Source organism: Podarcis melisellensis (assembly GCF_964234715.1).
Source record: "Podarcis melisellensis genome assembly, chromosome: 7".
Lineage (NCBI taxonomy): Eukaryota > Metazoa > Chordata > Lepidosauria > Squamata > Lacertidae > Podarcis > Podarcis melisellensis.
This window is the reverse complement of record NC_138539.1, coordinates 27403006-27419996: the sequence shown is the minus strand read 5'-3', so window position 1 is coordinate 27419996 and position 16991 is coordinate 27403006. Positions and strand designations below refer to the sequence as shown.

Below are 16991 nucleotides of genomic sequence, written 5' to 3'. Positions count from 1 at the left end.
TTCTATGGAGAAGAAGCTACCAATCCTCCAAGGGGTGGCATTGAATTGGTATTGAGAACAGAATTTCAGTCAGTAGGAAGAAGACAAACATTCATACATCTGATCCTTTCTTTCTTCTTTCTTTTGTTCACACAAAGTCTCTTCCCATACTTCCTGGAGTATATCAACATTCATTGTAGAAAAGAGTCACCAACCTTTTTAGGTAGGTGGGCACATTGGGATTTTTCAGTTAAATAATGTAGATTATGTTCCTACGCTTAATATGGAGAATTTGCAGAACACTATCCCTCAGAAAACTCATTGAACATACTAAATGATACATTTTGGCAACATCACAGGGTGGTGTGCCAGATCGATATTCTTTTCCAGTAATGAGATTTGCTTTTGTTTGTTGTGTTTGAATCATTAGTGAAATCTTTGCTCTACCATGCCTGCCCAGAAGGCTTTCCAGTCCACAGGATGTCACCATATGGATACATCTCCAAACAATATGACAACCGAGCCAACCAAAGAGCAGCAACAGCACAAAAAGCCCACAACACCTGTGAAGGGCCTCTTCTAACACAGGCTTCCACTAGAAAAAAATGTATCAAGGCAACCACAGCACAATGACAAACAGCCTTTATAAAGGGACTGATCTAATTATAAAGTTAAATTACAGGGTTCTTGTAAAGAAAACACAATAACAGCAATGAGCCTGGAAGTGGCTAAGTTCCCAACAAAATCATCCCTATTAGCTTCTATTCATGACTTGAATTATGCCTTTTTATCTCTGCACAGCATTCAGCGTTTACTTACCATTAAATTTTGAAGCATTGCAACTTTCTGCTGACATTAATTCATTCCCCAAAATAGAAGACTCCAGCCTTTCCTCTGTTAGACATTTAAGCCATTCAGGTGTTTATTTCCTTGTTTCTTTCTTGAACTTTAGAACAGCAAGAAAGCTCAGGAGTAGAGGCATGATGAATGAGAGGCGGTTTTCGAAAAGGCAGAAATGTTGTCACTTAATCTAACAATAAAAGAGCAGCCTCCTACCTTGAAAACAAACATTTCCCGACGAAGAATGGCTAGAGTGTTAAAATTTCCATCGCAGATGTTGGGCTTGGCTCCAGGGTAAGAAGGCTTGTCTCCTGTGGGTGGCCGTGGAGGTTTAGGCCTGTCATTCTTCCGTGGATCTGCTGGAGGGACAGAACGATGTGGGGGCACTGTTGGCAGAGGTCTTGTTGGTGGCGGGAGTTTGTCAGGTGGCCCTTTGGAGGGAAAAAATGATACTAGCAGATTAACGTCTAGGAGACTGCATACTGTTCAGTTGATGATGCCATGAGCTGAATTGCACAGGAGCTGCAAATTAAACCCACACGAAACAAGCAAATTTGCACAGAAAATCTGGCAAATAAAGGGAGCTGGTATCTCAACAGTGGATTGCTTGTGGCCCTTAAAACTATGGTATGGCTGAGTTCCACAGCCTTTATCGCCAATCCTACCAATTAATTGGGATGGAAATGTTCAAACAGTAATCTGCAGTTAAAGCTTAAGTTAATTAATCACACTTGAGTAGCTGATTAGAGCTTGCAGCCCTGTAACTTTTTCCGTTTTTCTTTAAAAAAAAATGATTGCTAAACTTCTTAGCAGCAGAGATAAGTCTTAATACACGGTAGCAAAAAATGTCTGCTGCCAGTGTATTTCCTTCTTTACTATAAATTGGGAAATGGACAAATTGGAATTAGTTGCTAGCTTCAAGGCCAGACTAATCACACTGAATTAATTAGATCTAATCAACTTCGCATAATTCCGGTCATGCTGAATGTGCATAATTTGGGTTACTGAATTTTTGCTATTTTGATTTGCTGTAAGTTACCAGTAGCTCCAGCTATTTTATACTGCCTTGTTCACTGAAGCCAAATCATACTTAGGGCAACCACTACTCTCCCTGGACAAGAAGTTCTCAAAGAAGAACCTGTGTATAACAGATTCTGAACAGCTGGTGCCTGATTAAAATTGGGATCTAATGTCTAGTCATCACAAATAGTGGCTGAGGAGGCAAACTTGTGTTTGGACTGCATCATTCTAGACTGCAGGTTTCACTGAACATCCGTTTCCTCTGCCAAGGAAGCCATCACTGTGGTTTACAAAAGTATGCATGGTGTGAAATACGTGGAGATAGGCATTTCTCTTCCTCTCTAAGAACACTGCAATTTGCGGTCATCCACTAAAACTGGCAGTAGATTCAGGGAAGACAAAAACAAAGTGTTTCTTCATGCAAAATGTCATTAAGTTGTGGAATCTCCCGCCACAAGATATTTGCCAAGGACAATAACCTGTGGGTTAGAGCAGGTGTGGAGAACCTTTCGCTCTCCAGACATTACTGAGCTGAAACGTCAATCACTGCTGACCATTGGCCATGCTTGCTAGGATTGATGAGAGGACAATATCTGGAGGGCCAAAGGTTCCCCATACCTGGTTTGGAGGATTTCATTTGACAGGTCCATGGATAATCTTTCAATTGTCATGGTGAAATGAAGCTACCAGGTTGCTAGAAGGCACTTCGTAGTTATGGTGTCATGCTGTGGGGTGGGGGACCAAAGGTGGTTTACATTTTTAAACTACTAAAACAAATATAAAATATAAAACAAAGAGCGACAAGAGCCAATGGTATGTGATTCTTGGCCTGGGCTTCCTTACTTCTGCTGGTCAGGGATGCTGGGAGTTCTAGCCCATCTTAAGTCCACTCTGGGTATGACATAGTTGAATACAACCCTAAATACTTATTGACAAAACCTTCATAACAACTATCCTTAACAAGTCACTGATTCAGTCTACAGCTTCTTACCTAAGGAAACCAATGAACCAGTGAACAATATTTAATCTAAATAGTAAAACAAAGGCCATTGTTGATTTTATCACTGTGGCAGCAGAATCAGGTATCTTCCAGGAGACAATATCTGGTTGAAAAATGCTAAATCCAAACTAGAGTTTCCACGTGATATTTGCTAGTGATGTCATGTTTAACTTCCCAAGGGCAATAAAACTCTTCAAAGTACAGCTTACAGCTGCTAGATACTGGTATTTAGTATGAAGGCAAAATAACCTTGTCTGGCCCTTCTGTCTAGACTCATGAGGTCATAGAAAACATCTTCTTCTGCTTAACCACACAGGAGAAACCCAACCATTTAATTTCCTCTGTGGAGCAGCCTGGATATGATAACACATATGCAACAGAGTGGCATCTACCATGCTGCTCCTATATAATCTTATATCAATGCACCCAATGCTTAGCACCCAGTTCAACAGTGCACATTGGAGCAAGAGAATATTCCTCTCTGCCTGAAGCAGCTTGCAAACTAAAACATACACACACATTTTTCAGAAAAGAGAGAGAGAGTAAAGGAGAGAGAAAGAGGAAGGAACAGCAAACATTTTGGTGCAAATAAAAGTCTTAAACAGAATTTTAAATCAAACTTTAAAATACAAGAAGCCACAATGGATAAATGAACAGAAATCAAAGATGTCAGGAGGCAAATTAAAAAATGGCAGTGCTGATCCTACACCATTTTGGTGGTACCTGGAGTACCTGGCGGGGGGAGTGCAAAACCAAATGATGTGTCCATCCTCACCCCCTCTAATGATATGTGTTTGCTGAATTTATTTCTGCATGGATCTAAATTGCATGCAGAATATTTGAAAACCTTTGGGCAAAACTCAACCCTGAAAAGAGTTGTTTTGGTGATTTACTACCTTAGCAGTGGTATAGGCTCAGAATAAATACTACTTGTTTTGCTTATCTTTAGGGGGATGATCTGGCATTTCTAGTACTTAATGGAGAGAGGAACTCAATTTGCCTGGTGTGAAAGAAAAAAAAAGGAAAATTATGATGAACTTCTGTAAGGATATATTGGAATGAGTCAAGAGAGGAGCTCAGTTGGTAGAGCATGGCTCTCTTAAGCTCGGGGTCGTGGGTTAGAGCCCCATGTTGGGTGAAAGATTCCTGCACTGCAGGGGGTCGGACTAGACAATCCTCAAGGTCCCTTCCAACTCCACAATTCTGTGAGTCAAGTGCAAGCAAGTGCTTCAGTGAAGCAATCAAATGGAAAGGATGGCTGGAGTGAAGAAGGACCAGGAGCTGAAAACAAATGAAGACTGAGCCAATGGTTTGTCCTGGAGGAAGTCAGCTTACTATGTTTCTAAGACGACTAGAGCAGATATAAGCAATAAGATAGAAGAAAGAGGAAAGAGAAGGGCAAAGGAAAGAGGAAATATTAATATTTTAAGAGAAGTCTAGGTTCTCCTTGAATAAAAAATATTTGTACTACTTGGTTAAATATTGAAGAACATTGTTGCTGTTAAGTGTGGATTTCAGTTCAACTTGTGAACAGTATTTGAAACATGGTGGTTTGGCAAAAGCCCTTGGCTTTATCTCAACACAGAATTAAAACCCCTTCAAGGAAATGGATACAAACAACAAGAACAAATAGTTATTGTAGTTTGCATGTTCATATTTGTTCAGTTGTAAGCACAACCCTCAAGCTACAAAGTCTGACTTGAAATAGTAAGGTAATTCCCAGAAATGTTTAAGAGACATCTACCCCTTCTTTTAACATTCTAAACATGCTCTAATGCAGGCATCAGCAAACTTTTTCAGCAGGGGGCTAGTCCACTGTCCCTCAGATCTTGGGGGGGGGGGCAGACTATATTTTGGAAAAATATATATATGAATGAATTCCTATGGCCCACAAATAAACCAGAGATGCATTTTAAATAAAAGGACACATTCTACTCATGTAAAAACACGCTGATTCCCAGACCATCTGCAGGCTGGATTTAGAATGTGATTGGGCAAAATCCGGCCCCTGGGCCTTAGTTTGCCTACCCATACATGGAGTTTTTAAACAAGTGGGTTGCCTCATTCACTTCAATGAAGGAAACAGATAGTGTGCACACAAGGAGTGCATAAGCAGATATACAACCTTCAATGGATGCATAGTGTGCACAACACTGTAGCAGTGTATATATCTGGAAGTGACCCATCCCCATTAGAATTTTTTTAATATTTTAAAGAAATAACCAGCTTACCATATATCTTTTGGATTCCCTGCAAATCATCATTAGGTAGTTTGAAGTTGTCGGTTTCCATGTACTGGTAAAATGGAGCCATGATGGCAGTAGGGTCATTTGAATGCTCCAGACCCAAAGCATGTCCCAGTTCATGAACTGCAACTAGAAACAAATCGTTCCCTGGAGGAAAAGAAGAAAGAGGAAAGTTTTAAAACTGCCTTATCAATGCATTCACTGTATTTGACACAAAGCACTTCTTGAATGACTTCAAATCATTTTGCCTACAGTTTAGACATGACCACCCCACACTTCCTCAGGCTCCCTGCTTTACGAGTCAAAAGCTCCCAAAGGAATCTTAAGTATGCTCTTCTTCTGTGTGATTGACTCATGTGTGGCTGACTATACGTGTGATGCTGGGAAATAAATAATAATAATTTGATTCAAACCTGGAAAAAGCGGGAAAGAGCTGGAGAGTCCTCTTGGTTCATGAGGAGACCCTCCCTGAAGCCCAAACACGACAGCAGTGAGGGAGGAGAAAATCCAAAAGAGACGAAACACAGTGGGGTTTTGTTTTGGCTATCCAGTCTCCCCACCTAGCTGTGAATGCATGTGCTAGCACATCCTCCAGCCTCCAGCCAGCCCTAGAGCAACAATTCTAATTGTGGCTATTTATGGATACAGTATTTTGGGTCTGGATTGGAGAGTGTGTGGCAGAGAGGGAGCTTAAAGAGTGTTGAGAGGGTGCTCCCCACCTATGCAATTCTCACTTATTTGTGCTGGGCCCCTGAACATAACCCCCATGTAAGTGGGGGGGGGGACTTGTACTGAAAAATGTAATGAAACTGAAAAATAATAATAATGATTTCCACAACTGTATTTTTGAGTTTTTTTAAACATCTGGGAGCAAACTTTTCATGGTAAGCACTTGGTGAAAAATAGACTTGCTTGCCTTCATGAAGCTGCATATTTCATAACAAAGGCTACAGTAAGTAGTAACAATTCATCAAGTATATGAATGCAAGCTTATTTGCCAATTATTATCATTTATTAAATCTGGATACTGCCCTTCATCCGAAGATCACAGGGGATCTCATTTTGTAAAAATACAAAACGAGAACACAAAATACATAATGAAAACAAGAACAAAAGCAAACCCAAAACCACCTTCCCACAACACATTTAAAAGGACAGGATATTAATCAGCAAAAGGCTTGGTTACAGAGAAACATTTTCGCCGGTGCCAAAAGATAAGTAATGAAGGCAGCAGGTGAGCCTTACCCCAAATATCCCAAATTGCAGAAGTGCTTACAAAAGCTGAATAGTGACATATTACCATGTTAAGTTTCAACAACCCCAGAACTAGACTCTGCAATACAACTGGGGGACTTATTTTCAAAGCACAAGTTTCACAAATGAGTGTACCAATATATGTTTCAAATGACGCTTTCAAGATCCTGGGCAGCTGAAGTAGTGGTATGTGATGATGATTGTTGTTATTTAAAAAAATTAAGTCTGTTTTGTTTTATGAATCATTCCCTCAAAGCACCATTTTATCAGAGTTCAAGGTCGCTCTTCCGAATTAGAGCATAGGGGGACAAACTAAATTAACCAAGTGTTCACAATGATGAGAAAATCAAGGGGAATTTCAATAGAAATTGAATTGGCACTTCCTTGCTTGGATTTAGCTGGTTTGTTTCCTCCCGGAGCATTGTCTCAAAGCTATTTCATTGTCTAAATGAATATACACAATGGGCTTATATGTGAGCCATGTTTATTCTACTTTACTGTTGTCCTGTCTACCTGCAAAGCCATGTGAAGCTAAATGACTTGATATTTTATTTCCTTTATATATAGTGTTAATTTCTGCATGAAATCCCCTCAAGGTGGAAAAGGATGATATAAAATTACATTACATTCAAAGCTTTGTGATAATAATGATACCATTAACACAAAGGGGTATAGTTTAAGGTACACACAGCCAGGACTTTGCTGAAGCTAAGCAGTACAGGATCTGGTTTGTGCCTGAATGGGTGACAACAGCAACAGATGTAAGGTTCTGCACTTAGGCAGGAAGAACTACTGGCAAGGACCAGCTGCACAAATATAACTACTGGCTTGCCAATAGTACATGTGAAAAGGATCCAGGGGTTTTAGTGGGCCACAAGCTGAATATGAGTCAACAAGGTGATGCAGTAGCGGGGGGGGGGGGAGTAATGCTATTCTAGGCTGCAACAACAGAAGTATAATGTCCACATTGGAGAGCGTTGTAGTGCATTGGACTAGATGACTATTTGAATCCCTTCCAACTCTACAATTCTATGAACCTGGGAACCATAGACATACCACCTTGGATTCCATGAGAGAAGAAAAGCAAAATATAAATTTAAGAAAGAAAGAAAGGTCAAGAGCAGTTCTTTCAACTGGCCCTGGAAACACACTAGTATAATGCCAACGGGCACAAAATTGATTTAAGGTGTTCAGACCTCTTAGCCCCAACAAGCACTCAAACAGCCACATTGTGCGAATGAGTTTGATTCTAAAGAAGACATAATTTTATTCTATCTTTATGTTGACTGTTATTACAACACTGGATGTTTGAAGACATTCAGGAAACCTGATAAACCACGAACAAACAGCAAAAATAAATCCTAGTTTCCAGTAACGAGCAAATAGCATTCCTCCCGTAACTACTTTAACCCACTGACTTCCTCTATCGGCAGTAAGGCAACCTGCGAAATTTACATTCCATGCATTAATTCATTTCATTTATATACCGCTTACCATCCAAAGCATCTTGAAGCGGTTTACAATAACTAAATACATAGGTGTGTTTAAAGATATGCATACACACACAGCCCATAATAAAGCTATGTCAAATAAATCCATCTAACATGTAACAAAATACATAAAGAATATTCGTGTCCATAAGAATAATATAAATATAATCAGAGCACTACAAGGCAGTATAATATAAATTTTCAAATATCACAACAAAGATACAATTTTCATCCAAGTTCACATTACCACTACAAACATTCAGTACCTCAACCAATACCTATGTCAACCATGTAAACGTGAAGCACTCATACTCAACAATATGACATCCCCCATAACAAAGGGTCACTGCCAAGCTTTGGATAAAAAGAATGCCTAATAGTTGAGACACTATACACACTATACAAATGCCACTATATACTATACACATGCCCAACCCCTGCTGAACTAATAGCCCTCTCCCATCTCTCACCTGAGAAGGGCCCAAATCTATATCAGAGCTGGATCTCATGCTGGAGGGAAAAGAACTATTTTGATCCACTCGCTCCCAACTATAGTATTACAACATACCCAATACTACAGAACTTAAAAACCTAAAAGACTTCGGGTTTTGGTGTGTGTGGTTTTTGTTTGTTGCATTCTGTCATATTATATTTTGTACCACTGAAAGTTCAGGCCCTTTCAGATGCTATAAATGATTAAAAGAAGAAGAAGATACAATTCAAGTTGTGTACTTTGTGATTCTTGGATCTAATTCAAACAAGCAGTCATTCCGTGCATTGAAATCCACCCGTTGCCCTGAAATCGAGTTGCACTATTATATGTGTTCTCACTGCCTAGGTTGCACTGATCATTCCAGTTACCTCCTTCTGTGAGATGTTTAGTGCTCCACAGAACAGCCAAGTATAATTCCTGGGTTGCCCACCCCAAATCCCATGGAATAAAAACAAATGTATACATGTTCAAGCCAATGTGGAAATAATAGTTTGCCTATGACAAATTTACACAAAGGTTTTCTAATCAAGATGGGGAATGACTAGACAGGCTGAGGGAGCTCTTGGCTAATCCATAGAGCTATTCATTTCTCAGAGGAAATGCTCTGAACTGTCTGTATTAAACATAAATGTAGCATATAAGTTTGGGGGTAATGGGGTTTACTTGTACATGAAGTTACTCTATCATTAAGGGCAACAATTGGGCAAATATGTAATGAAGAAGACACATTTGTTATTGATATAGTGAGAACAGGATACCTTTTTTCAAAACACAGCTAATAATCTATCACGTTGAAAGTGGGTGTTTACACAAACTGTATATGGCAAGCAATGTTTCTGTGCAGGCCAATTGCTACTGAGATGAATGAAAACTTGTGCAGGATCAATGCTCGATCAATTCCACCCTAACTCACCAGCTTACTTGCATCATTGCTGTATCAGATACCAAGAATGTGAATGTTGCGCTTTCAAGCATCTCTGCCTGAAGTCCTCTCTCTTGTTGTGTCTCAATGCCACATGTGATATATCTACAGTTGAGACACTTGGCTCCCCCAGGGGATTCATCTTTGAGATTCCGCTGGTGCAGGTTCCTGCAGCATAGCTTGGGTCTACTGTGTCAACTGAGCTGGCAGCAATGTGAAATTTACTAGAAGCTGATTATCTGCAGTTCAACAGAGGTTGGGGTTTTATTTTTTTCATAAATTTCTCCTGGCTGCTAGCACACCATTGAAAATGAAAATAAATAAATAAATGACTGAGCTCAGCCTGTATAGATTTGAAGTATGTTTAATATGAACCCTGTGTTTCTACAATACTCAGAAATTGGTGAGTTCTGTTAAAAGACAATTAATTTATATTACTCTATGGGATTTAAGTCACTTTTCATATCGGGGAGACTGATGAAAAGAGGCCATGGGTGGACACAAATGTGAAAATGTATGCACAAAATGCCAGTATTGCAGCTTAATAAGCATGAAGGTTTTCTTCAAGTTTCTAAGAGTTAAAGCAGATGACCTGCAAGTTCCCCATATTATTTAAAATAATGCCTAAATCACAAGCTTGCAAAAAAGTAAAAGGCATGCTCCTTTCCTGAAACTCAGATAATTAACCCTGATTTTATTCTGCTTCTGAGAGAGACGCACACTGCATGTTAAAAATGAAATGATGTACATTTCGAACACAGAATATATGTGGTAATCTATAAAAAGAGGTTGTCTCTGTAAGAAACCATTTGTCCCTCAGCTAAGAATGTGTGGGAATACCAGAGGAAAGAGGTGATTAGCTTTTAAGCTCCTCATCTTCTAAGCCATTTTGACAATGCACAGAAATTGCCCTTCCTCAGGATGTTTACAAGGACTTGCCTCTAGTAAAATGTACTGAACTGTAGCCTTCCTAGCTGTCTTCACATCCCTAATGTTGATTCATTCAATCTAATTTAATTCTTGATTAAATCAGATTAGCTAGATTTGGTGATTTGCTAAGCAATTGGGTTAAACTAGATGAAGTACATCTCTATAAGTCTCTAGGAGGGACTCTTTCTATACTGAGATAAAATGACAGCCAAAGAAAGGTAATAACTCTGAAATGAACATACCTCCGGATTTAAGGAACACTGTTTACTAGGGGCACAGCATGATAAGAATTATTATAACCATTACATTTTTATATAATGTGTGTGTGTTGTTCTGGCTCCCGTCCAAAACCAGTCAATTTTTTGTAGTTAAGTAAAAAAAGTAAAATTTCATTACAAACTCAGCAGCTAGAAAGAACCGAATTTAATCCAGGTGCTCTTACACTACAGAGGAATAGCAACAATACGTCCAGTCAAAGAACAAAGGAGATTTGAGAGTCCAAATTAGCAGCAGGAGTTGCAAGACTACATGGGAGCGGCTGCAGAGACCACATAACACTGGTCTTGAAAGACCTACATTGGCTCCCAGGACGTTTCCGAGCACAATTCAAAGAGTTGGTGCTGACCTTTAAAGCCCTAAAAGGCTTTGGTCCAGTATATATGAAGGAGCGTCCCCCCCCATCATTCTACCCGGACACTGAGGTCCAGCACCAAGGGCCTTCTAGCAGTTCCCTCACTGTGAGAAGCCAAGGTGCAGGGAACCAGGCAGATGGCCTTCTCGGTAGTGGCGCCTTCCTCCCACCAGATGTCAAAGAGAACAACTACCAGACTTTTAGAAGACATCTGAAGGCAGCCCTGTTTAAGGAAGCTTTTAAAGTTTGATGTATTATAGTATTTTAATATTTTTTTGGAAGCTGCCCAGAGTGGCTGGGGAAGCCCAGCCAGATGGGTGGGGTATAAATAAATTATTATTATTATTATTATTATTATTATTATTATTATTATTATTATCCAATAAGTTTCCCTGCCTACCTGGCAAGCTTTGAAGCAGAGGTGGAGAAAGTTCAGCTCTCGTGAAAAACCCTGCCCCTATTAGCATTCTTGACCCAGAGAAAGGTGCTTTTTTGAGGGAAGCGAGTCTCCTCCCTTCTCTTTATGCACCACCTCTCCTTGGGAGAGGTTGCTAGGAGTGCCTCATCTTCAAAACTTTCCTGTCCAGTCACAGCAGGCTGCATCCCTGAGCACCCTTGAGGGAAGGGGCAGCCCCAGGTCTACTACCTCATCAGGTCTGGATTCACCTGGGGGTAGAGGGCACTTACTCATGTGGGCTCTGCTACATAGCCTCTTACCCCAACTTCTCCTTCTGAGTCCCTCGCTTTCAGGTACCTCCCATTCCTGATCATATTCCAAGGGCTCAGAGGAACCACGACATTTTGTACATAAAAAGAAAATTCTGCTCTGTCATTTACCTCATGTATTTTATATTCTTATTCCTATATTTGTTGTTTAAGTATGATTGAAAATTATCCTTAATTGTGATATATTATGGAAATGTCTGCTCTTCTTTGGTTTGAACTCACATTTAGTTTTTTATGTACAGTGATACCTTGGTTTTCGGAAGTAATTCATTCTGGAAGACCATTCGACTTCTGAAACATTCGAAAACCAAGGCACAAAGGTGGTCTGCAGAAAAATGAAAAAAAATAACATGTACACACAGCGGAAGCCATTCGACTTCCAAGGCGTGTTCGAAAATGGAAGCATTCCAGGTTTTTGGCGTTCAAAAACTGAAACGTTTGACTTCCAAAACATTCGAAAACCGAGGTACCACTGTATTTCTGTCTGTATGGGTATGCATGTTTGCACAAGACAGATAGGAATACTTGGCTGGGATTCTTTCAACATACGAGTTTATATTCTTTATTTATATAAATATTTTAATGCAAAAACAGCTATCTGAAAACAAATTATAGTATAACTGAATCACATCATCAACCCTTGTTTTTAGAGCTAACCAGTACACACACAAAGAATGAAAAGAAGGGGAGAAAACAAAAAAGGAATAACATGAATGAGAAAAAAGAGAAGAGAAATAAGTTTGTGACATGCAAAGTATTTTTTTAAAAAGAAAACAGAAGCACAGAACAGAAGCACAGCAGAATGACGAGGCAATCAATATATGAAAATAGAGTAGCCATGTGTCTTGCTTTACAGAGAACAAGTCCTCTATTTCAAAGGCTATAGGAGGACAACAGGTTTTGAAGGCAATTTCAAGACAGCCTCTGTTTGAAGGGCTGTCTGGGCCAAGACTGGTTTAAAGATAAAGAACCGTAAGAAGGAAGATAAGGGACATTGAAGTTGGCCATCAGCTGTTATCAGCTGGGCAGCATACTGAACAGGTGCCCAGTCCACTATGGTGAGGGATACTGTATTTCTAATTAAATTAAATCAATGTGTATCTATCATAAATCAAATATCTGCAAATATCTGACCACTTTTTCTTTCTCATTTCAAAGGGATGTTTGAAAGTAAGACCACCATAAGTGGGGCAGGGTGGGGTGGGTGGGAGGAGGTGAGTTTCCTTATATCCACATTTCTTCTAGTAGATATCTTAACACTACTTGATAACATATGGGTACGGGTGATATGTCATCTGAGCAATTTAAAAGCTTGTCCTCTAATATTAATGCCCAAGAATTTTAGAAGTACAGGAGACCTGATATAAGGTTGTTTTTCACCATCTAATGCCTGTCCCCCATCAGGCTTTCATATCAGAGATACCTTTAATCAAAGTTGGAGGATGCAATAATTTACGCAGCTGGGACATGGCTACTTTGAAATAAGGAAGCCTATTCTTGCTACCATCTCTTAATAGCTCAGCCAGCAAAGCATGAGACTCAACCTCAGGGTTATGGGTTTGAGCCCCGTGTTGGGCAAAAGATTCCTGAATCGCAGCGGGTTGGACTAGATGTCCCTTGCGCTTCCTTCCAACTCTATAATTCTACGATTCAAAGCCTATAAGACAAAAGTAGATAACCTTCATCCTGTGGCCTTAATTATACCCAGCATGACCCCACTGTAGCCTCCAGGACTGTTTCCCCCAAATCCTACCCTCCTGTCCCATGCCTGACATAATATTTGATGTCAGGGATGAAGCAGGTGGAAACACAGTTACCAAGAAATGATCAGAACCCTTGAGGAGCTTGGTGCAGGACCCTTGTTGTCTATGCTGACACCCACCAACCTGCAGGGATCAGCTGTGCTATAGAATTCCCCACTGGGAACTTCAAAGCTGCCCTTTGCAGCAGAGGGAAGTTGCTACTGGCAAGTCCCTCCTGATGCAATTACCGTATTTTTCGCTCTATAAGACGCACCAGACCAGAAGACACACCTAGTTTTTGGAGGAGGAAAACAAGAAAAAAAAATATTCTGAATCTCAGAAGCCAGAACAGCAAGAGGGATCGCTGTGCAGTGAAAGCAGCAATCCCTCTTGCTGTTCTGGCTTCTGTGATAGCTGTGCAGCCTGCATTCGCTCCATAAGACGCACACACATTTCCCCTTATTTTTTAGGAGGGAAAAAGTGAGTCTTATAGAGCAAAAAATACGGTAGCTGCTTCAGGAGGGATTGCAGACTGGGAGGGGGCAAAGGGTTAAATTTAAAAAATCACTTTGACTGGAGGAGTTGCTAAAGAAATGTAAAACAAGGATGCAGCGAAAGGGAGGTATGGGGAAGTCAGGGGAAAGAAGGTACATGAAAATAAGAGTATGAAATTATACATGTTTAAATGTTTGTATGTCTTTGTTTTGTGCTTTGTTTGTTTTTTATTATGTGTTTGGAAAATGAATAAAAAATTATTTTTTTTAAAAAAAAAAAAAATTTAAAAAATCACTTACACAGCAGTCCCAAGTATGTGCGCTCTACCACAGTTGGTTGCCATGTAAAGCTGCAAAGAGACACATAAGGCACCGAGCCAAGGAATGCATGTAACATAGTACGTATTTTGGAAGATGAGTCCCACCTCTCCCGAATTCCCAGGAGAAGTGAGGGCTCAGCCAACAAGGATCCTCTTAAACTCTCAGAAGGCCATTGATCCGAGAACTTTCACAGCTTACAGCCCTGATTTAGGCTCACTCCATTTTCTTTTGCAAGTGTTGTAAGAATTTTCTGTAATAGCTTATGGAAGCCACAACTGGACTTTAGCAAATGTCTTTGAATAGTTTAATGATGCTGGATGGTTCGTTTGTTACACTGCCCATCATCCAAAGACATAAAGACCGGGTAGCCTAGAAGCAAAAGGAAGTGCTACCTCAATCCAATATTCAAGTTGTTTCTTTTAGATGGTGTTTTGTTTTCCCCACAAAACTTTATCGCCCTTGTTGTTTGGGAATTAATACAAATGCTTTCAGATCAGGAGTAACTCCAGCAAGATTTATGAAAGCAGCAGCAACAATATATTAAGGTTTTACTGAGCACTCCAAGAAGTTGTTCATCTCTTTTGAGAAACAAAAAATTCAAATTGCCTTCATTAGCAGAGCAATATAGTGTGGAAAATGAGCCTGGTACTTTTCAAGGGGGTTGGCAATTTGCATTTTTGCTAAATAATCAAGCTGTTGCATTCTCCCACTCTCTTGTAGGACAGAGGAACATGCGAAGAACAATCACTCAACCAGCTAATCCTCTTGACGCTCTGGAGTTCAATTTCGTTTTTAAACAAACTGTCACTGAAGTTCTCGGCTGTTTTATAAGATATTTTAAATGACAGCAGACCATACAAGGACTGTACTCACAGAAACCACCATTTATGCCAGGAGCTGGGACTGAAGCGTCTAACTCTGAAGAATATACTTTTAATCTAGTTATATATTTTGCTCCACTGTGACTTTTGGATGTCTAAGATAGTGTTTTCCCAAAGGGACCTTGCTTGGGGATTTTTGTACCTCAACTCAAAAGGTTAAATGTATTCTTAATTATTTAAATTTTAATTATTTTAATTATTTAATTATTTAAATTAGTTGTTTTGAGAATCTGTATAAGCTTAATTCTGTTGAATTGTGATTCCTCACCCCCATGTAGTTTCAGTGACATTTCTTTAGTGAAAAATTTAACTAATAACTAAAAAGTTACTGTGGCCATTACTGATTTAGTACCTGATGGAAGTAAACTGGAGTATGACTGGAGAGGCTAGGAGGAGAAGGAAGGGAAAGCCCTGTTTTGCTAACAGAATTCTGCGTACAGCTCATATGTTTGGGCCTAATTCTGTGAAACTCCCTCCCATTTGAGATCAGATGGAACCCCTACCTGTTGAACCTTTGGTACTTGGTAAAGACCTTTTCCAGAAGGCATTTTAAGTGACCTTTCAGATTTAACTTCACTGTACACAGCTAAGGGAGCAATTCAATTTAGCACTAAGGAGATCACTCCCTTAGTATAAGGCATAAGCATTTCTGCTTGCCTGATGGAACAATCTCTTCCCTCCCTCCTTTGTGTTTCATTCAGGAGTTTCTCTCAACACTCTCACTGAGCATTTTTCAGTGAAAAACGGGGGGGGGGAGACCCTGTTGCACTTGGAAAAGTCTTGCATGGACTTCTGCTAGCAGATCTAGTTAGTTGGAATATAAATTGTTGATATATACATTGTTGAAGGGGAGTACAAGCAGTGATAGTTGATAGGTGTGCTGTACCAGGTTACATTTCCTCTTCATATAACTTTCTTTAGCAGATTGCACAAATTCCTGCTGGTGTGAATGCAATTCAAAAGCACTATAATATACTGTATTGATTAATACCCAGCAATCTGAATTTGTTACTGAATTATTATAGTGTTCTGCACTATTGGCCACACACACATATATGTCATCATCATCTTGTTTGATAACCTGCAGAGTAGATTATTTCCTCTTGTCTAAGAAACACGTTCTGAATATGCTTCCAGGCATCACGTTGTAGAAAAGGGACATTGGGGCAAGACTCTGTGATGTGATGTTGACCCAATAATGCCTCAAGTGACATTTATGCCTGATGCTGAGAACTGCTGCACCAGGAAATAACTACTTCAGAAGAGGAGAGTGCTGATAATTTGTGATGTTGAGCTAGCACGACGACGATGCCACCCTCAGTGGTGCAGACACTGTAACTATACCCCACCAATCACAAAGGTTTAGAATTTGGCAATTAGAGCCTTACATCTACAAACATTTCACATATCCTAGTATCATGACTTATTGCTAGACAACCCAATATTATTAAACTGTGGTAACAGTGGTTTGGCAAGATGAAGCAGCACAGCTGCAGCCACTCTAATATCTCCCCCTTCAAAGTGCAACTTTCCCTTGCATCAGTATCTCTTAAAAAAGCCTAGAGATACAGTAAACAGTGCCTCCCTCAGCGCAGCTGCAGTAATCAACCATGTCCCTTGTACCAGCTTGAGAACCCAGAATTTTGATCCAAGATGCTTTGGCTTTAACACCAACTCCTACACTGCAAGACCCACAACAAAGCGAAAAAGAGTCAATTCCAAAACCATTTGTAAATTTGATCTTGAGTGAGCAGATCAAAGGAAATGCATTGCAGTGGGTATCTGACGTGTTTCTCCGGTTAGGCCTTTAATTAACATTCTATCCCATAGCATTTTCTTCTGCTGCTGCTTTGCTATTGAGGTTCGTGGATTACCAAATGCTTCATCTGATGCCGAGGTGAGATTTAAAGCTCTAAGTACACAGTAAACCATGAGCGGCAGAGTTCATTTTGCTGTCAAGGGGATAGGATTTCATCTGACATAAGTGAGAATCCTATAGGTTTCTGTGATAGTTAAGATCAA

At 39.9% G+C, this 16991-nt stretch overlaps 1 protein-coding gene across 3 annotated transcripts in view; it reads right to left on the bottom strand.

Annotated features, from left to right (window-relative positions):
- MMP16 (matrix metallopeptidase 16) overlaps positions 1–16991 on the bottom strand; it is a 178993-nt gene that overhangs the window by 55319 nt on the left and 106683 nt on the right. For all 3 annotated transcript variants that reach the window (XM_081919749.1, XM_081919750.1, XM_081919751.1), the window contains 2 exons: positions 5071–5232; positions 1036–1250 (listed from right to left, as the gene is read on the bottom strand). In XM_081919749.1, the coding sequence (XP_081775875.1) occupies positions 1036–1250; positions 5071–5232 (377 nt within the window). The remainder of the gene's footprint in view (positions 1–1035; positions 1251–5070; positions 5233–16991) is intronic.